At 33.8% G+C, this 22177-nt stretch overlaps 1 protein-coding gene across 1 annotated transcript; it reads right to left on the reverse strand.

Moving 5' to 3' along the window:
* On the reverse strand, positions 1-21653 carry LOC110423131 (ARM repeat superfamily protein). The gene is made up of 33 exons (XM_021437270.2): positions 21357-21653; positions 19776-19837; positions 19264-19356; positions 17141-17312; positions 16457-16572; positions 15551-15637; positions 15333-15449; positions 15195-15258; positions 14949-15091; positions 14007-14054; positions 13851-13919; positions 11975-12050; positions 10839-10969; positions 9618-9677; positions 9437-9491; positions 9279-9343; positions 9131-9192; positions 8927-9050; positions 8792-8849; positions 8569-8681; positions 7201-7278; positions 7042-7104; positions 6812-6907; positions 6610-6719; positions 5441-5630; positions 4850-4964; positions 2706-2818; positions 2542-2619; positions 1674-1739; positions 1325-1456; positions 1170-1226; positions 1004-1084; positions 1-877 (listed from the first exon to the last, which is right to left on the reverse strand). Exons 1-33 carry the CDS (start codon positions 21481-21483, stop codon positions 827-829), a joined length of 3072 nt encoding a protein of 1023 aa, XP_021292945.1. The 5' UTR covers positions 21484-21653; the 3' UTR covers positions 1-826.
* Positions 21654-22177: the final 524 nt, after the last annotated feature.

Below are 22177 nucleotides of genomic sequence, written 5' to 3' on the forward strand. Positions count from 1 at the left end.
AAAAACACGAACCAAGCATTCTGTCAAGCATTCTGTCAGACTCGTAACCAATATTGAGCATAAAATTAAAACCTCATCCAGGCTTCGTACAGAATATTCTTGGGTAGAAATATTGTCTAACTGTCGCTCACCTCCAATACTATGTCCCCAGTTTAGTATCCTACCGCACGTGATCAATAAATGCTGATTTTGTGGCCATTTCTTTTCCATTAGGCTTTGAAACAACATTAATTTTCTTGTGATATATAGTTGATACAAAGGAATGTGCTTTTATTTGTCAACTTTCGTTAGCTTAAAATTCTTTCCCAGGATGACTACGGGCATCTCTATACACCAGCTCTCTGGTTTAGCTATAAATCAGCTAAAAGCTTGACTGCCAATTGCACAACCAATTCGCCTGATATTACAACCGCCACATGCCAAGTCCAAGCCTATCCTCTTATGACGCTATGGCTACAGGGGTGTGTCTTAAAACATCTTGACGAGAGAAAAGGCAGACATGGAACACCATATATATATATATATATATATAAAAGAACCGACATTAAAATTAAGATTTGGGGAAAAAAAAAAGAAATCGCAAACTCGGAGTTGGAGATCCCGCTTCTTAACACAAAGCAATCAATCGAGTTTCTATAACAGAAAACCAAAACTGATTTCACTTTCTCTTTTTGTATAGCATTTAGAATCAAAAAGAGATCAACCTCAGATTTAAAGCTCAACTGATGGACTTTTCACACTCAATGGCAACTATGGAAAGAAGTAAATCTTTGATCAATTAAGTTATAGAGAGTAAGACCTGAGCTTGATGCCCTCAATAAACACCTCACCGATTTAAGACAATCTTAATAGCATTCTGCTGGGCCGGTGTCAGACTCTGCAATTTAAAGATAAATGAAAAAGGAAAAGAATTTGCATTCATTAAGTTATTGTCCAAAGGAGATTAAGCAAATATTAATATCCTACTTCACAAGTAGTTTTAAATCCTTGACAGAGTCCTAACCTGACAAAGATAATCAAATAGTTGTTGGTCACTTTGACAGAACTTCAAAATGAAGTCCATGAGATAATTTGCCAAGTTAATCTGCAAGATTGAATGCTAGAGTTAGGCATTATATAACATTTTAAGATGTTGTGCATGTAAGTAAATTTAGGACAAAAAAAACCACCTCATTAAGGGGATCTGCAACACTTAGCATGTCATCTTCATAGTCATCCTCTTGATCCTTCAAATTCACGATCAAATAAGATCCATTAGCAATGCTGAATAAAAAGAAACTTCAAAAAGACCCAAGAATTCATTGGTATTTCTATTCAACCAAACCTCATTATATGCTTTTGCCATTGCTTCAAGATGTTCATTTGCAGACCTGCCAAATGGTGTGGCAGCAGCTGAATATAACAAATCTTTGTCAGCTTCCATATCTCCTTCATGAATTTCTTCCCAGTCACTATCCTGCAAAACAAATGGTTCAAAGCCCAAACATCCACCCTCAGTGATTACTATCATTATTTGGGGAAGGACAATTTAAATTGGAAATTAACCCCTGGCAATTGCAGGAGACCCTGTAAATACTCCCCTCAAAAGAGAGGTTGCTGAACTGCTAGGCTAAGCCTGCAATTCTGAGTAGTTCAACAGAACATTAAAGATAGCACAAAAGGGCAAAAACTACCTCATCCTCAGCATCCCAAACTTGTTCTTGTATTTCAATCAAGGCATCAGCCAATAAAGCCAATATCTGCACCAATAAGCAGAAGTAGTTGGACATGCCAAGTTTTTAAAGTAACAAGTGAATTGCATTATAATCTTTGGCTTCTATATAGCACACACAAAAATTAGTGAATTGTAGGGACAATGCAGAGAAGAATTAAGGTTTCCTTAAAGTGGCTAATCACAACAATATATACCACAGCTAAGTTTGATATTACCAAAGGCTTGGAAGCCTGTGGTCTGAATTGTCGCCACAATGCCGACAAAATTCATATTTTTAATCCAAATGAAGGTTCGAGTGGAAAGGCAACATTTTTCAATGATTTCCAAAACCACACTTTTAAACCGTGATTTTGCAATCCAATTGCAATGCCAAACTCAACCCAGATTAAAATAATTAAAATACAAAAGAAAATTGCTGTAAGAGCTTCTAGGACCTATGCTCACAAAGAAAGCCACTAGCTGAGTTATTCCCCACTGATACGCTTGGGTAAAACTCACCTGACAATTTACATAAATACAAATAAAATAACTAGAAATCACACGACAATAAGGATATATCCTCCATTATCTCTTTCTCCAATTTTTAATAACTCACATTTAGATTGTTTTCGTATTCAAGTTACATCTTTTTCATCTTCATGTGCACCTCAAACACTACATTTCTTACTTCTACATCTAGACGGTGATAAAAAACCTAGAATTAGTTAAATCAAGTTTATAAGCAAACAATTCTCAAACCACCAGATGCAAGCAATCTCTGGGTATGATCACTTAACCACAAACTTCAGTAGAAGGCAACCTTTATTAACACAATAACCTAGAATTACCTTTGCTGGAAGTGGCACCATAGTCCACTGATCCGGAGCAGATTTAGCTTTTGAACGAGTGGCTATCCCCGCCACAGACTTCACATTAAAATGATTTGGATTATTTAAACAGTAAGCATATCCATGAGAAAATGATATTCAAGCCTTTAAAATATATCACAAACCTTAATTAGATGGCCTTGGACATTAATATTTGTTAATTCAGCATGCCTAGTGGATAGCAGTAGGGCCAAAGCACTAGCAGTAACTTTGATTTGATATGCTCCCTGAATCTCCCCTGCACTCCAAAGCACATATGAAAAGAAATATCAAATGCAAGCTTACTAATCTGTAAATAGAGTAATGTGGTCAAAGATCATGAACAGTTCTTTTTTGTCACATATATCCATCATCACAAATAGTTAACAAGAGAAAATGATTGACAATCTAGGTCAGCACAAATGCAGTTAGGTCGATTTAATAATCTAGTAAGGCTGCAAGAGGAATACGAGAGCCTACAGAAACATTGCAATAGAACACTGTGTATAAGATAAAAAAATGTGCAAGTTAAGCATCCAATACAGGAATATATCATAGATATTAGTTATTATGGAATCTAACTTAAACCCAATTAGCATCAAGTAGCAAGCCTCTCTTGAATATAAAACTCAAGAAACACTAAGCTAGTTACAGGGGTAGGGATATTGGAATTATATGGAGTAGAATTAACAAATGACAATGAGGTCTACTCTAATGGCATGTCAAATTTTGTAGGTATCAAATTTAAATCAATTGACAATTGATGGCCAACCAAATTATTAGACTGCTACAAGCCCCAAACTTAACTGATTTACGATAATACAAACTTACAAGCCTCGTGGAACCCACTGCATTCATGCGCTAAAAAGTAAGCAAATTGGTGGGGAGGCTAAATTTTAGGGCTAGAGAAAACAAAGGAATTTCTTCTAATAATTATAGATATTAACAGAGTTGGTATGAGATTATGATTGTGGCAATTTACATTAGGAGATATTAGTTGGTGCTGTCTAGGGGCTCTGAAAAGTACATAGGTTAGCATGAACTTTTTTTTTTTTTTTTGAAAAGTGGGTTAGCATGGATATTGACAGTTTGTTTTTGTGTGAGTTTGATTAAGATAAAATAAATGGCTGTTCTAGAATTTAAGAAGATTGGTTTCCAGCTGGTTGCATAAAAGAATCATATCAGAAATCTGAAGTTAAAGATTTCAGGCTTCATACCTGGACTTCCTCAGCTTACACCAATGGCTAGGATCTGTGTTACTCAAGACTCGGGGGGTGAGTGTCTGATACAGGTATGTGTCCAACATGGGTATTGAATATGCATATGTCCTACTTTATCTAAGTTTTCCTTGTATTTGGAAGGCTAAACCTCCATATCCACGTCCGTTGTATATGTGTTGGACATGGGCACTTCATTAAAAATGAAGGATTGAAGCAACGTAGGCTAGGATTACTTCCCACAGTCCTAAAGCTAACATTACAGCAGCTGGAGTTGTCAAAATAAATTTGTGACTGCTAAACTTATTGGTTCTCAATCCAATTATCTCAATGGCCATGACATTGAATTACTTCTACCTTTCAGTCTCTCAATAAAAGCAAGACTTTTCTCCTACATCATTGCTCACACCTCCCTATTTTGCACGTGTGAAATATCTCCCAACAGATTGTCCCCTCTACATTCCTAGTCCAACTAAGAATTAGACTCTAAATAAAAGATAGATTTAGTACCAAACAATGCCTAGACATAGGTTATATCAGTAACAGTTGAAGGTTCAAAATAAGGCCCAAAATAGTACTGCCTGGGCAATTCCAGCTAAGTCATTAATTACTAAAATATCCTTAAATGTTAAGAAAAAAAATAAATTCTGCAACATATAACTTAAAAAACCATTAAATTAAGAGTCTATATCATCTAAGACAATCTATTCAAGCCCCCAACTAAGATCCACATAATTACACATGCCAAATTAAGATTTGAGAGAGAACTTGCCTGTAGTTTTATTTTTATAGTACAATTTTTTTATTTTCTTTTTTTTTTTTGTTGAATAGCATTAGAATCAGTCCTAAGACACCTTATAAACACGTTACATGACCGCCAACAGCATGCCTAGGTCCAATGAATATGAACTAATTACCACAAAATATAACAAATACATTGATTTGTTTACATTAGGATGAGCATGCGAACAGAGATTCATATAAGAAGTTCACCATTATCCTTCCTTTCAACATATTGGCAATTCACATTACTTCATTTCCTAGCTAAAGAAAGAATGTGCACAGGAACTTGCCTTGTTGTTTAGTCCACTCTGACATTACATAAACAAAGGCATTTTGATAGCCTACAGCTGGGATGGTGATCAATAAATTGATCAATTGTTCAACATTTGGGGAACTCATATGAACCTGAATTATAAGAGATGCAACAGTGAGAAAATTGATCCATGAAAAAGATGATGAGTGCAGAATGACATCTAACCTAAGGAAGAATTAGGAAAACAGAGCCAAGATAGCACAACATTAGACTAAAAGTTATAAGAACTATAAGAAGGATTACTATTCTGTTCCAGAAATCAAACTAGGAAACAAAGTTTTTTTTTCAGCTTAATGCTTCTTTTATGCAATATCTTTTTTAAACACCTCAACTTGTATTAAATAATAACTTAAAAGAACGTATTAATGAAAAATCACAAGTTACAAGCCATAATAGTATCTATTCTATTTTAATAGCAGCTTCTTGCTATTCTTTTTTAACAGAAAAAAAATTGTAACTATTCAGCTTGATAATCCAGAAGAAGTTAAATCTCACTATGTTGAAGATGTAAAAGTTGACAAGAGAGGCTTAGTTTATTCAAGATGAAGTTGAAAATTGGAGACAATACCAATCTAGCAAAAATAAGTAGCAATGAGCTTTTCAATCCTGCTATCGAAGCTGACTGCATACGTCTAACAAGAGCAACAATCAAGTCTCGGATGTGCTGTGCCATTTGTGAGGGAAGATGCAAAATAAGTTGCAGGATATAGCTGCCAACAAAAAGAGATCCAGAGCTTTCCAGATCAGGGTCAAGAAGCCTGCAAATGAGATTGCACAAAATAAGCATCCAGAAACACGCTTATGCGACAAACTTACTAGTAGAGTTTAGCTAATGACTAATTGACAGAAATTTGAATTCACTGCAAGAATACACAAGCTCACCACCATTGCATGAAATACCACTCAAAACCCCTTTTTCACTTTCTTCATGCAAAAGTACATGTATTTAACAATATTTCACAGGCAAGGCAGAAGTTATCTCGCCGTGCAATCTACATATAAGAATAACCATACTATTGAAATTGACAGCTCAACAAGCTAAATGAATTAGCATTCGTTATGAAGATGACAAAGAGATTTAAAGAAAAAATGCCACTACTTTCAATAACCTAATAAGTAAAAAGAATACACAGTAACTATGATCAGTATAGTATTATTCTTCATTTATTCCTTAAGAAAGATTAAGCACCTTTTGCAAACCATATTAAACAAATGTATATTGTATTTCATAGTTCTCCTAAATTTGTTTGCATGTAAAATAGGTAGATTATACAAAAAACACCACCAAAGCCTCAGAAGGAGCATTTTTTGGTGCATTAAAGTTTCTACAAGCTTTCAAATATTTCTTGGCACCATACTACGAATATGCAACAATTACACTATCATTGAGATGCAAATCAATCGGCAATTATCGAATATACAAACCTGGTACCATAAGCTTAGTTTGTTCCCTAAAACATTTGATTAGCTTAATAAAAGAACCTTAAGTATGGAGATGGATAGCAATTCTAAGTAAAAGAACTTCATTTTTCTATTTGGTAGTCATAAAAGAACCATTAACTATTTTGAAACTGTCGAACTGCCAAGCACCAAAGATAAGCAAAGACAAAATAGAGTTTGGAACGGGGACAGGGCGTAAAAAAAGAAGAGAGGTAAGAGGGAAAAGGGGGGGGGGGCGCGGGGGGCGGGCCGGGGGTTGGAAGGGGGAAGAGATAAAGAATCAAGAACAATAATCACCTTGAAGCTGCATCAAGCAAACTTCGCATTGTAAATCTGGAATCACTGCCCCAAGCAAGAACTTCTTGTCTTCCACCAGATACAAAAGATGCCAAACATTCTGTTGCATTCTGATCATTATTGAATAAAGCAGCACTTATGTCCATATTTTAGATAGCCAATTACCGTTAAAGAATAAGAAACATTCAGCTAAAAGTTATACCTGCATTTCACTATGATCATCACTTTGAAGAACAATCCGGATAATAGCATCAAAACAAACATCATATGCTGCTTTTACCACATCAGGAGGAGCATTCTGTACAACGCTATCACAAACTGTAATTAGCAAAACAATGTAATACAATTATAATGTTGTTTAAAGAAAAAAAATTCTTAACTCAAAAAAAACAAAGAAAATATATGATATTCTTCCTGCCAAGTATCACTTGCCTTCAATAGCATAGTTAACAGATCCAATGACCCAGCCACTAGTCCATCAGGTTGCTGTTGGGGCTGAAATTTGCCATCAAAAAATGTATTAAAAACAAACCATTACAATCTCCATCACTACTAGAATGCAATAATCTAAAGTAACTTGAGAGGTCATACTTTGTTCAATATTGGGCCAAGATATGCTAAAATTCGAGAAGCCAATGGACGAATACAACCGGGAGCATCTTTTATTGCCTGAAAACAGAAATACCAGTTAAGTATATTTACATCCCAAGAAATATTAAAGAAACATATAAAATAATTAAGACAAATGCCTGAGTGAAATGTTAAAAAGAAAAACCATCAATCTCAGATGTTTAATGAAAAGAACATCAACAGGCTGCAGTCCATAATTCAATCCCATAAATGATTCCAAAAAGATAGAAGAAAAAAAAAAGGCAAGTAAAATTATTAAGGGATCAAGGTTAATTATGTATAGAGAAATCTTTCCACAAACTGTTTGTCCAAGAAAAAAGGCAGCAATTCAGGCTATCACTAGCATTTGAAACAAGATATTAAACTTTCAATCACCACCATATATGAGTCTTCCACTCAATGCAAAATGTTGTGTTATAACTTCCGTTTTGTAGACATGAAAGAATACTGCAAAAGTTCCAGCTACTGGATGTAAGCAAAATTTAGAAAAAAATGAAAGACGATGGACCCCATGCATATCAGGTCTCTCATAACTCAAAGTTATCATGTTAAGAAAAAAATAAATTAATTAAAAAGCATTTAATCACAATGGTCACCAAAAAAAATTCACCATCAAACTGCAAAAATGTGAATTACAAAAATCTTCGCTGTCACAATGCAAGAGCAAAATAACAAACAAACAAATTAGTTATTATGCACAGAACTGTAGCATAAGATTGTGTGGCACTGTACGATGACACTACTGCTACCATTCACATTACTATGGCATATTTTATATTATGGGTTTTCATGTCCTTTTTTGTTCTTCTCTTCAGTTATTTTGGACAGTTGGTACTAGAACTATTTTAAAAGCTAGACTTATTCCCATTAAGGTTTGTACTTTGTGCCGTAATATATAGTACTCTTGTTTGATGTGGTTCAATTTTATTGGCAATAACATCCAAGAAAGAATCTCCCTACTCCCTGGCTTAGAAACCAAAAGGCCAGCCGTTTGACTGAGTTTTGATCTCTATTGGTATCTCTCACTTGAGTCACTTAATTCTCCTTACACTTGATTGTAGTTTGGATTTGCTTCCTAAATCCAACAACCATAAGGTAAGTGAAAATTTTCATTCTGTTAAGTATAACTAATTCAGAGGATATATCACCAGGAACAATTTGGCATATCAAGAAGCAATGTCTTAACCTAACACATCTAAACTTCATAACCATCTGAGAAATAGAAACACAGCATATTGGAGAAAAATTGAAAGGACAACGTGATATTCAAAAAGACTAGACAATGAGTTTCTACTTACTGTAAACTACTTATGAAATTTACATTATTACCTCCAGAACCTCAATTGCATCAATACTAATGAAAGGATCCGAAACATGAAACGCCCACATATTGAGAATTATAGGAGAGATAATAGGCTCTGCAGATGCTGATGATTCATGACCTATAAAAAAAAATAAAATATGAAATTGTAGAAATGTAAAAGAAAACACCTTATTATAAAGGGGACACGAGAAGTAATTCATGTGTAATATCAACCGTATCTAAACCCACCAGCTCTAATTGCAGCTTGTAGTGTTTCAAGCACCAGGTGTAATGTTTCATCAGAAGCCTGAAATGAGAGTCATAAGACAACCATTAGATGTGACTTCAACAACTGCTTTCAAGAATCATGCAATCATACATTACCTGATGAAGAAGATCAGTCAGTGATGACAATAGACCCATTATTTGAGGCTGGATAACACTCTTGTTTGCTTCATTAAGTAGCTGTGAAAGTGCTCTACAGGCACCTACTTTCACAGCTGGAGGGCTGTCAATAAAAACACTCACCATAAGATTACCCTATCAATTACCTGTGGTCAGATATCAACATGGGATAGGTACACATACACATCCATGCCAATTGTCCTTATAGCAGCATGGAGAAAGTGTTCCAGAATTCCACAGCTGATCTGAACAACATCATAACTTGAATTAGATCTTTTGAAATGACATAACCCATGAGATGATCTCAAAATAACGGAGATGACATCATTACCATGGAGGAAAACCTAGCAACTGATACAAACATACGAGCATAAAGAAAGGGATATTCATGCACCCCTGCAAACAAAATGGCAATATCAAGATGCATCCACTAAATTAACAATATAATACAACTATGGAACACAATAGAAACAAAAACCAAATGAATACCAATTCCCATATCTTCAGTGATCATTTGCTCTAAAAGGTTTCCTAAGCCAGGAACCTGCTACCATAAATTCAATACAACATTGAAGTTGAAACCTAGAAAGAAAATTCATTTGACATAATACCCAAGGCCAAAGGAAAAGTTGCCCACTCATAAAAGAATATTATCATGGAAAGAACAAACCTCCGCCTCAAGCAATTGCTCTGACAAAGAAGATAAAGCGAACAAAGTAGCCTCCCTTATCTAAAAAATTTACCAAGCCAGAATGAGTTATGAGGACAATTTAAAAAAAAAAAAAGAAGAAGAAGAAAGAAAGAAAGAAAATTCCATTAAAATGATTTTAGAAACTACTGGAAAACAAATGACAAACAGGATCTTCCAATATGATTATAAGGCATTAAAGAAGAAAAGGAAAATTAATTACAAAGACACAAAAGCATGAATTCAACTGCATCCAACTTTCAGAAAGATTTCTACAATTACATAGGGGAAGAAAAGGTGAAAATCAAACTGAATATTAATACCATCTTCATTTGTCCTAGCTTCGTGTGAATGCTCCTACTGACATATGAAGCATATGTATTATGGGAAAAAATTAAATACCATGCATACCATATATATTGCTACCCTTCAATTTAGGGAGCTAAATTATGATTTTATCCTGATGAATTGATGTGGAACCCTCATAAAAACTCTTGAATCCTAACAGATGAATTTAAACGGACTCAGTATCACATATGTTATCCACATATCAAAATACTTTTATTAGAATTAAGATCTCAAGGCCCCTCTAATTTTAACTTGATCTGGTGCAATCATGCAGTTAAAACCATGTCATCTACTTGTCTGTCTCACCCAGATGAGTAAAAGTAAGATGCTACATTGAATGGGAGATAATTGCAGAGAGTGGAATTCTGGTTCAAGCATAATATTGGAAATACAACAGAAATTTAAGGCTGATGCAACCCAATAAATTCTCCGAGGTAGCCGAACAGGACAACTAAATGGGTAGTTTCCAAACTAAAGGTGTGATCACCAGGCACACCTGTTGAAGATGGTTCTTGTTATTTTCTGTGGGGGGATAAGTCTTGAGGAAAAAGAAAAAATTGTTTACTCTATATTTAGTTTTCAATTCTGAGGGTAACCGTTTCCATGCTTTAAGCAACCGGTCCATATTGATAGAAGAATTTTCCTTTCATGTGTTAAGGCCACAAAATAAAAGCTCATCAAAACAAGTTTAAAACATTAAGGTGAAAGACTGTTGTTTTACTCTTACACACACAAGCCAAGTTGTGCATACACTTAAAGCAAAAGTTGAGAGGACAATGTACGAAAGAAAAAATTTTAGAGCCTAAAAGATAAATCTTTCATAGTAGGCAAGCCACAATAGAAGTTTCTACTTACCCTCCACCAAACTACAGAACCACCAGCTTTTTCTTGTTGAGACTCACTGAACCGTTTCCTCACAGCATTTAGAATAGCATCAATACCTTCTCGCGCAAAACATGTTGCCACCTCCTCTAGTAAAAGTGAACCTGTAGAAAGTGTGTGTGTGTGTGTGTAGGAAATTAAATTTTAAAAAAAAATTCAAGGAAATCTTGAAAAGTAAGAGATATGCTATCAAACAGAGGAACAGATTCCAAGTCTTATATGCCACATCAGGAAAATGCAGGCGGAGATTTGTCAAAATTCAAAGACCAATGGGTTGAAGATGGGGTGAACATGGGGAACAGAAGGGAAAAGATGAAGATAGATGCAGAATGAAGTTATAAAAGTACAGATTGCAGCCTGTTGACAATTAATTTGGTAATTGCACCTCCTTCAGGAAACTACCTTGGTTTCAATAGACTGTGTATTCCCTCTGTGACTAAAACAAAATTATATTACTTGGTGCAGTACATATCCACCTAAGAAGCCATAAATCTTTCAAGCTTCATCAGGATGCATGCAGACACGAAAATCTAAGTTACGTTACTTGTGACCATAGGCTTTTTTCCTCCTTAACCATGCAAAACAATTTGAGAGAAAACAATTGTTTATAGTTCATCTTCAATTAGAATAACGGGATTTGACCTCTGCTCTATCTTTTGATGGAGATCATTTTGTCAGTCTCGTGCTCACATTTCATATTCCACACAGAGTAAGAAATATAAGAATGATTCTGTTCATTAATAAAGAAACTTTCCCAGCCATACATCTCAGAAAAAGATTAAGCACTAGATTACACTAACTACTGAACATCGTATCAAAATTAATAAATGAAGTGACAGGAAGAGAAGACATACTGGTAGTCCAGGAGAGGAGGTTTTCAAAACATGACATAAGTTTGTGCGTAGAATTAGTCATTAACCTAATCGTTAACTACACAAACCTAAGCTTCCTACCAATCATCAATCAGTGTCAAACTTACAGAAGTGTCATCTAGGTAGCATAATTGAAGTACATTAATGTTAATTAGTGTAAACTAGAAAATCCACCCCATGTAATCTGGTATTGATAAAAATATTCAATAACACATTTTCAGTGTATGAGCTACTTACCAGAAACACGGCAGCTATAAGTGGCATCATCCTCATCAGCTACAAATTGATTAGCATCCATCGACCATGTATGGACCTAGAAAGGCTTCAAACATAAGAAAGGGGGAAGGGTAGAAATTGAAACCTTAAAAACCTTAAAATTAAAGGAAAATAAGGGTTATGATAATTGCAGCATCCAAAAGATTGAAAGTTTCCACTGCATAAATGAGACAACCGACAGATCAAAAATGCATGTCTAGGTCAAGAAACTCTTAAACACCACATAGTGCAGACCATCATCATTTGCAATAATACAAAGCCTAGAACATTTTGAGCCAACATCACAAAGAACGCTTGATTTTGTCCCTACACCACATAGCCCAGCAAGTCAATCTACCTGTGACTTCTGTTCATAGACATAATGACAAGTGGGCCACAAGCAATCAATTTTGGAATTGTTTTATATATTTAAAATACACAGCTGGTCTCTATGAACGATTAGCTTATCATAATAGCATCAGTAGTCTTTGACAACCACAGAACCCACCAAGTGTAAAGATGGATCACTCGATCAGACAATTTTTCCAATGATAACACTCAGTTTAACAACCAATACTGAAAATGCCAATCCATGGAAATCCTGCATCATTTTAGTTTTGAGTCAAGAAGAGCAAATATGAAGTTCCAGTCCAAGCCATAGATATGTAGTTCAATAATCATTGCTCTAAAAATTCAATTTCCTCAACATAAAAGTGATGTTAAGTGAAGGGGTAACAAGAACAAAGCTCTTTAACCAAGTCCTATGCAGTTAAATGCAATTATGCACTGCTTATATGGCAAAAGCATAAAATATAACAGTGAAATTGCAGAAGCCCTCATCTGTCATTTTTAAAGGGGGACTCCTTTAACAATTCATTCTTATCTTTACAGTCATTTTATTCGTGACAATTTACTCAACAGAAACCACATGAATTTTTGGTACATTCAACGAACAAAACAAGTAGAAGAAATAAGCTAGACCCTAAGAATACTGAAATATCAAACATTAGAATAGTACTTTCTATGCTGAAGCCTCATAGTTTGTTCTCAGAACCCCAGATCAGAGTGAAGTAAAAGATTGAATGAATGAAGAGATTCAACTGTTTCTAGGAATCAATTATTTTCCTCCAGGAACTACATAGACAAAACTCAAGCATATGTTAGGATAGTGAACTAGATAAATGATAAATGTGAAGGTCTCATACAATGTTTTGATCAATACAGTTCCCTTCTGTAAGTGATAAGCTATTGTACAGTTATTTAAATATACACAGGAGTACTGCATTCCGCTCAATGGCATAAAGTCAATGACTGGTGTGAGTAATCAGCTTACATCAGCGATAGTATCAGGCAAGTGATTTGAATCATTTTTTGGAAGAAAATAACCACATAAGCGTATTTCATTTTACCAATACTGAATGATTGGGTAGGCAGGCATTTCAGCTAGTTTCTCAAAGAGCAAGAGACTATAGTAGTAGTAAAATAGGGATGTAGTGCAGATCAGGAATATGTGTAGATTGGATTTGAATAACAACCTCAGTCAAGGACTTCTTAAAGGATAGAAGAAATGAAACTGAATAGGCATGGTCATGACTGAAAATGGAAACAACTACAACAGCACTACTAACATCATGACCAAAATACTACAGGAAATACTTCAGCTTCTTTGGTTTCAAAGGTAAGAACAATGGCAAAGTAAACACCCTAAATGTAAATAAAAAAAAAAAAGGGAAAATGTTACTGAAATAAAGGAGGTTGGATTCAGTTAAAGGTAAATAAAGCCCTTGTGTTGTCAAGATGGCAGCAGAATAAGATGAAGTCAAAGTCCATTCTGACACCTGAATGAATGAATAATTACCTGTTGTTCTGTCACTTGCAGAAAACCAATAGTGTAATATACCAAGTCTGCAATATTTGTCTCAACAACCTACATGATCAAATTTTATAAAAATTATACCAAATAACTACAAAAAGAAATAGTAACTAAAGAGGACATAGAGTCTTCTAACTTCACCTTTACCAATTTTTTGCTACCCACAATGGTCAATAGAAACTCAAACAACTGCAAGATCAGAATCAAACACAAAAAAATGGAGGAAAGATCAGTTAAACTAGAACCAACTGATACTTGTGCACTTGACGAAAAACCACAGGTTTTGGTGAATCCTAAACTATGACACAACAAGAAGCTTGTTACCACTTTCTTCAAACAAAATCAATAATTAAGTTTAAAACATTCGCTGCAGCTTTTTATCATAGCCGTCTACCTTCCCATTGCCAACCAAACCTGGAATAAATGAATTTTCCCTTTCCAAAGGTGGTTGGAATGCCTTGTAAAAAAGATTGACCTGTCTCTAGACATAATCTCCAACCACAAAACTATCACCACCTGTTAACCATATAAAAGATAACTACTTTTTCAGCTTTAGCCAACATTGCACAAATACAATAGCATTCAATCAACTTAGAACCTAACTCCACTTCATGTATAAGTTGACATCTAATTTGTAGTTCTAGCTGTACATGTTCACACATGTGCACATGTGCACATGTAAAAACACGCTTTCAATGCCCAACTAAGCCAAATTGAGGACAAACTTATGCCAGATGAATCTAAAACCTGTTTAACACTCCCTGCCTCTTCAAGCTTGCCCTCACGCAAAACCCCTATAAATTTAAAGATAATTATCTTAAACAAGAAAAAAAATCAATCCATACTAAAAGGAGACACTTGTATCTAACTTATCTTAACTTTTTAATATGCTAAACACTTCTAAGTTTTGTCAATAAAAGTCTGAAAAAGAATATTTGAATGCATCACATGTAAACAATTGAAACTATCAGGCCCTACTCTTGGAGACATAAAACCAATTAAGAAAGATCAGGACCCAATTTTATCTGCATTATAGTACTTATAAAATAAACAAATAGATCATGACCAGTAAATTTGAATTACCTGAATAACAAAGGAATCAAGGCTTTTCTCTGCACCATCAGAGTCATATCTACCCTCATAAGGATCCTCTGTACCTTCAATTGCTGATCGGGTATATACTCTCAAAGATGATATAAATGTCTGCCACAGAGGCCCCACAATAACTGCAAAAAATGAAAGCACAGGGAGGCACCATTAGTACTAAAAATCAAAATAAAACTCAGAAAATATGCTAAAAGAACATATAAAGAGATATGACCAATTTACCCATAAATTCACTCTCAATGAAGCTATGGAAATTCTGAGCAAACTGATTCAAGCACTTTAAAACCTGGGGGAAAATTTGAGTCATGAGCAAAGAGTACAAAATATGGCAACAGATAGAGATTAAAGAATGATACCAACCTCCATTCTGATGCTCCAATCATCAGGATCTTCAGGTTGTACAGGATGTTCCAAGATCAAAGAGAACTGATCTACCCATGGTTTAAGCATTGGTTCCATCAATGCACTAGTTTCTGCCTGAACATAAATATATTAGTTCTGTTAATTAGTAGTGTGACAACATTAAACCAACCACATTTCAAGATCCAGCACAATTAAAATAGGATGTATGAGAGTACCTGATATACACCCCTCATATCCCCCAACATGGAAATGCAAGCATAAACTATAGAAAGGGCTTTACTTCTCAAATATTTGCTATAGATCTGCACAAGCAAGTCTTATCACAATGTAAGCTGTTTCCACCTTTTATTTTCCGAAGTTCGCAATAAATGAAATTGAAGAATGCCTATATCTGTACCAAGAATTCAAAATTTTTTAGAAGAGTTTAATAAGAAGAATCATGTACTAAGATTTGGCAATTAAGAAGGACAAAATACATCTATGCCAAATGCTAGTGGCCTATGCATTAAATAATAAATGTACAAGGGTCCATTCATGACCTGGAAAACAAGATGAAATTCAGTTCAAAAGCTTTAAGAAAAATCCACCATATACAATGAGAATTTTTCTTTCAGAATAACTTTAACTTACACTTTTAGGTAACCAGAATGACAGTCAACCACTGAAAGCAGGGATTAGTTAATATGACTACTAATTTTGGCAATATGATATAAGTACATGCTTGAAACATGTTAAATTTGTGGTTACACTTGAACAGGTAAAGCACTCTCTAGACAGCTTCAACCCTGCCCCCACTCCCATGCTCACTCTATACCATAACAAGGGCATCATGTACATACACAAATAAGCACATGCACAGACAAATACACTAATTCCACACTTCCCAAAATTCTCATCTCCAGTAAATAAGATAAACTGCTCACTCTATATGGTAACAAGTGCATCATGTACAGGCACAAATAAGCACCTAAACAGACAACTCCACTAATCCCACACTTCCAAAATCCTCGTCTCCAGTAAATAAAACTCAAAATTATATGTAATTAAATAAAAAACCCCACAACAAGGATAGACCTACTCTAAAGCTATTATTAATGCAATGAAAGCAAAAGAAAACTGACCTGAGAAGATGATACAATGGTATACAAGCAAGGGAAGAGAACAGGTATTAATGTTGGAATCATTGTGTCATCCAAATCCCCAGCAAGAAGTGCCAAGCACCTAAGAGCACCATGCACTACAAAGTTTGGGAATGCTTTAATCAAATGAATCCAAACTTTCAAAAAGCTGACATCAATAATAACCAATTTTTGAATTTAAAAGAGAAAATTTACATTGCCAAAAAGCTTAAAAGTAAGTGAAAATAAAGAAGTATAATGTACATATTCAATGCTTTAATAATAGAGGAAATTTACATCATTCAATGCTTTAATAATGTACATAATCATGAGAAATAAAGAAGTATGTCTCAAGGCATGATAATAGGCTAAGAAAGAATAAGCTCAAATACAATTAAAGGAAGGACCAAGAAAAATAGAAGAAAAAAAATACTTCTGGCCACAAAGTGACTGTCATGGAAGATTGACAGAATGAATTATACAAGAACAAATAATAGATAATTGGATCAGAAAACATACATAACTTCACGGAAAAGAGTTAGATATAAAAAATATATTATAAGATAAAGCATCTAAAGTAAGCCACCTGAGATGACTATTACACCAATGAACCACGAAAGAAAATGTTAAAGATTATGAAACAAAAAGTAACAGGATTAATCAGAGCATGAATGCATGATTTCTTACCTCCATTCATATCACTTTGATTACCAATCAGCTTCAGGAGGAATGGCAACAAGTCTGGCCAGCTTTCTGGCCAGTCATAAACCGCAATAGATGCTATAGCCATACTAATTGCTGTGCAAAGTTTTCGATTAGGATCATCCAAAGTTGATAAAAGAAGTCCGCGGATAACAGCCTGCCAGTATAATCATGATGGATTTAATATAGAGGTCAACATGGTACATTAAATACATGATATTTAACAGAATTTTTTATTACTAGCTATAACTAGAGGTGGAAAACCAATCCATAAGTTTCATCTCAAAATTTAAAATAAAAATTAATATAGAGACAGAAAGTGAAAAGTTATATATACATCTAGAGCTGCTCAACAGCGACAAAAGGAAAAGAAACAATTTTTTATACTTATCATTAACTATGTAAGAATAACTAAACAGTCAAAAACATCGTTATATGTTTCAGTCAAGTTATTATAGTTCACTAGAAGTAGAAGTGCAACGAAATAAAAATGCAATGGCATATTATGAAACTACACAAGAAGGCATCGAGGCTAATATAATAGCAAGTTACATAAGTATATGATGAGAAAGAATTGAAAGCCAACAAATGTAAAAGCTCCAACACATGATCGAATAGAAAGAAGCAGTGGAATGCCTCCAAGCCCAAACTATTTTATCCAAGCACAATCTTCCCAAGATTCACAGGATAAGCATGTATTTCAACAACTAGTTTTTTTGTTTTCAAGCAACATGATTTACTGATTTCATCACACTGTTTGCCAAAATGCCAAAATTAGGTGTGTTTACACACACACACACACACACACACAAAAGAAAAAAAAAACCTCGAAACTTTGAATTTGGAGTTTAAATCCAAAAATATTTGACATCTGCTTAAAAAGAAAGTCAACAGATTTTAATTGGGTTTTACAATATATATTAAATATAAGAGAAATTTTAAAATATATTTATTTTTATTTATGAGATTTTGTAGATATTTTGTAATCAAATAACAGTAAGATAATGGCATGGGATAAAAGAAATTTTAATTAATATAGAGGGTAATTGACTCATAAAAATCTTGATTGAATGCATTAAGTAGGTCATTACTTAACATTCTCAACACTTTTTCACTTAAAATACCGTATTATTAAGTGGTACCAAAATCTTAAAGGCAAACTAAAAGATCAAATGATTGAAAAGTTTAATTCTCAATACTTTATCTGCTTACCTAATTATCAAGAATACCTTAGTTAAAGTTTTGTAGCTAATTTTGTTATTCTACATAGATGTATATATATTTCAAAAATGGGCCAAAAACCAACAAACACAATCTATAGCAAGAAATATAATGCAAACTTCTTATCCAACAACCAGTAAAAATCAGAAGCCAACGTATACATAAATTGATTATTAAAATTATATGAGCTCAAAGAAAACTAACTCAGTTTGGTCGACAAAAAATGATTAACTGGAAGATAATTTTCATTGTTTAGTGAGCACAAAGAAACCTCATTAAAACAAAATGATTTTGTCAGAAAAGTAAAATAAGGAATTTAAAATAGAACTTTGGAAATGATTTTCCTTAGATGAAGTTATCCAATTAGATTGATCCACTAAGCAAAGAGCATAATATATTTTCATCTAATTAGAAAGACAAGTGCTCACACATGTACACACACATACATATAAGTTACATTTAGGTTATTTTTGAGACAATGGTTCACTACCAAAAAAAAAAATTTTAAAGAGTTATTTCACGTCAACCAAATGAGGCCTAAAAACACTAACAAAATCCTAAAGTATGCACCAATATACAGCTACAACAAAATTGATCATATTCTTTTTAAATATGCAACAGAATAGGTCTAAAACACACACGCGCGCGCACGGGTTATTTTTGAGGAAATTTTTTCGCAATAATTTTCATCAAGAAATCATTCTTCACCAACCAAATGACGCCTAAACACAAACAAAAACATAAGGGATCCAACATTAAAGTATGCAACAAATACAGAGCTACAACAAAATAGACCATATGCATTTTAAATAAGCAAAGAGAAGAAAAGGTTTATGGGAGGAACAAATAAAAGTGAATTTTTTCTAGTGTCCGACTTCATAAGGTACCTTCTCATCACTTGAAACAGCAGGATGTTCAAATGATTCATCACCCTCATGCCAGTGTTTTTTGATGAAATGCTTCAAAAGTACAGCAGCTAGGTGCAAGATGTTAAAGCTTTACAGGAACAAAAACCTCACGTTATATATAAAATACCAGACAATTCAGCGATGAACATGCAAGTGTGACTCCTGTAATTTTTTTAAATAATCAAAAAGAGAAAACGAAACAACACAACAACTTTTTTTCTCTCTTCTTCTAATATTATGAAGGAAATAAGCTGTTGATCAATATAATATGTGATGTAGGGTTTCTCTTCATCAAATAAAATAAGAAAAAGAATAATAATTTCCATGAAACTGAAGAAACATTTGACAGATATTCTTCTCTGATTGATAGGGTGTGATGTAAGAATCAATCAACACAAATTAAATGGGCTCATCATCAAAATTCATTAACAAATAATATAACAGGTAATCGAAAGAATGACTTAGGTGAATCAGCTTTCAAACAAGGATATCTGACGCAGTCCAAATGGAAGATCTCTGCTTGCAGCAACCTTTGATAATCCCCTGCCAAAGCCTTCAGGACAAGACAAGATGTGATCAATAATCACTACAAAATACAAATGAAATGAGACAATATCTACAAAGGAAATTAAATGGGATCGTATGCTCCAAATGATTTTGGTCTCTTTAAGCCTCCCAACTACTAACTAGTGGCACTAAAACACACTAATACCAGGCAGTTGAGGGAATTTTTTTCTTATTTCAACCTCATCAAAGTATGCCCATTTGGTCCTTAATTATATGAGATTTTACTTTCATTAACATACAAAAGAATGATATGATCTCTCAACAAATAATATCTTCAAGAAAATTTATAATTAAAAAGAAATCAAAGCTGCTAGGTAACACTTGATTTCTTAAACACCAAGAGTAACACAGAGAGTAATATCACATTATACACACACACAGGTGCGCAGATATGGAGAGAGAGAGAGAGAGAGAGAGAGATACACATGTATGTATAAATCTACTCCTTAACTGTCATTATGAGGAGCGAAAATAGAGATATTTAAATAAAGCAAGCTCTTGCATTGTCATTAAGAAGCAGGATTGCAAAATAACTTAGTTTCAAAGCCACATGTTATAAACAATTCTCTTTTTTTCCAGCTCTCAAATATTCAGCTATTTTTCCTCTCATTCTAAAACCAGTATGCAAAAACGCTTGTCATTCTTCCCCTCACTCAACTTCATTATTTCATTTTTACAAGGATGTTTTCTTACATATAAGAACTAGAGGCTTTATAGAAAACAGCTACCACTCTATATTTAATTTCTTGAGCATGAAAGCTATAATCCTTTGAGTGACTGCACCATTTTCTCTAGCTCCTTTTCAACCATACATTTAGATAAAAACACAAACCTCGAGTTTGACAATTCAGCTCGTTTATAAACCAGCCGAGCTTTAAGCTTAAAGCTACTCAACTCATTCATATTTGCAAATAAATCTCGCAAACAAGCAAGTTTATAGCTCATAAATAAAGCTCATTATTACAATGCAAGCAATGGTACTAGTTTTAAATTATTTCCGTTCGGAATGGTCAATTTCTATTCATCTGGAATGTTTTTATTGTGATATTATGAATTATGTTAAAAATTACATTAATATATATATATATATTGTGTAACGTTTATTTTTCGATGGGCTTGACTAAATTAAGAACCTATTTCAACGATTCTTTTGCTAAAATTTTCTTTTTGCTTTATAAAATTTCACTATCAAAGCAAAAGTAAAAGGTAAAAAGCAAGGTTATTATTAATTAAAAATGAACAAATAATCAAAATCTAACACCGATTATGAAAAATAATTATCAATATATAAATAATATCAGGCATTTCGTTATCTGTAACATATTTTATTTATAATCCTTTGCTTTTTATCTGAATGCCTTTTTTTTTCTCTCCTAAAACAAGTAGTAATAAAAACACCAATCAAACAAAACCTAAACATGTACATTAAACCAACTAGCTACGATCAGTAAGCTTTAAATTACGATCAAAACAGTCAAGAGCGAGATAAAAAGAAAACGAAAAACCTGGTTGAAGAGAGGCCTGATTAAGGGACGCTTCGGCGAAAGAACGGACCTCTTGGTTAGGGTCCAGCGTAGCAGACAAGCAATTCAGTAGCCATTGTTGATCTTCATCGACTGTCACATTCGCCATCCCTCAACTCCAAAATGGAGAAGGAAAACCCTACTTTTTCGCTTTCCCGATGATGCTTTCCTGTTATTTCCGTACAGCTCTGTGTTTTTGTTTCCCGCTCAAAAAGAAAACAACAGAAAGAAATGCGAGAGAGACAGAAAGGTGGATTTTGTTTCAAGTTGGTGGAATTTTGTTTCGATTAATAAAATCATTCTCAGGTGTGCCTAGTGGCAAAATTGAAATTTTACCCAGTTTAGTGCCCTCTCGCAGCGATTTTTTAGGGTTTTGCTTTTTCAATTTCCTTTTAAAAAAAAAACTCTTTAATTTCTTTTGTTTGCTGTCCGAGCCCATTAATACTTGTTTGGGCTTTGGTCCAACCATACCCAAGTCCATATAGTTCCATTAATACTAGTAATTGTTTAATTTACTTGAAATAATTAATTTTCACGTTGTCTTTACATTATAAGACAATAATAATCAGTCTTACACACTTCCCACTGTATAAATGACCAGATTTATGTTTAATTCATAGTCAATATATAGCATTTATACACTATCTTAACTATAAAGTATTATTTTTTAAGATTATTAATTTTTAAATTTATTTATTAATAATGTGATAATATTTAATTCACCGATGGTGTATTGTGTATTTAATATAAATCATTAATATATATACAACTAGTTTTGTTGCTTAAATAATACAAGCACTCAC

Source organism: Theobroma umbraticum, unplaced genomic scaffold (assembly GCF_002168275.2).
Source record: "Theobroma umbraticum cultivar Fairchild unplaced genomic scaffold, ASM216827v3 scaffold_20.0, whole genome shotgun sequence".
Lineage (NCBI taxonomy): Eukaryota > Viridiplantae > Streptophyta > Magnoliopsida > Malvales > Malvaceae > Theobroma > Theobroma umbraticum.

Coding starts and splice junctions, on each gene's coding strand:
- LOC110423131 (XM_021437270.2), bottom strand. CDS start 21,483: ATGGCGAATGTGACAGTCGATGAAGATCAACAATGGCTACTGAATTGC. Junction 19,357..19,775: donor TTCCATTTGGACTGCGTCAG/ATATCCTTGTTT, acceptor AACATCTTGCAC/CTAGCTGCTGTACTTTTGAA. Junction 1,227..1,324: donor TGGCAAAAGCATATAATGAG/GTTTGGTTGAAT, acceptor GTGAATTTGAAG/GATCAAGAGGATGACTATGA.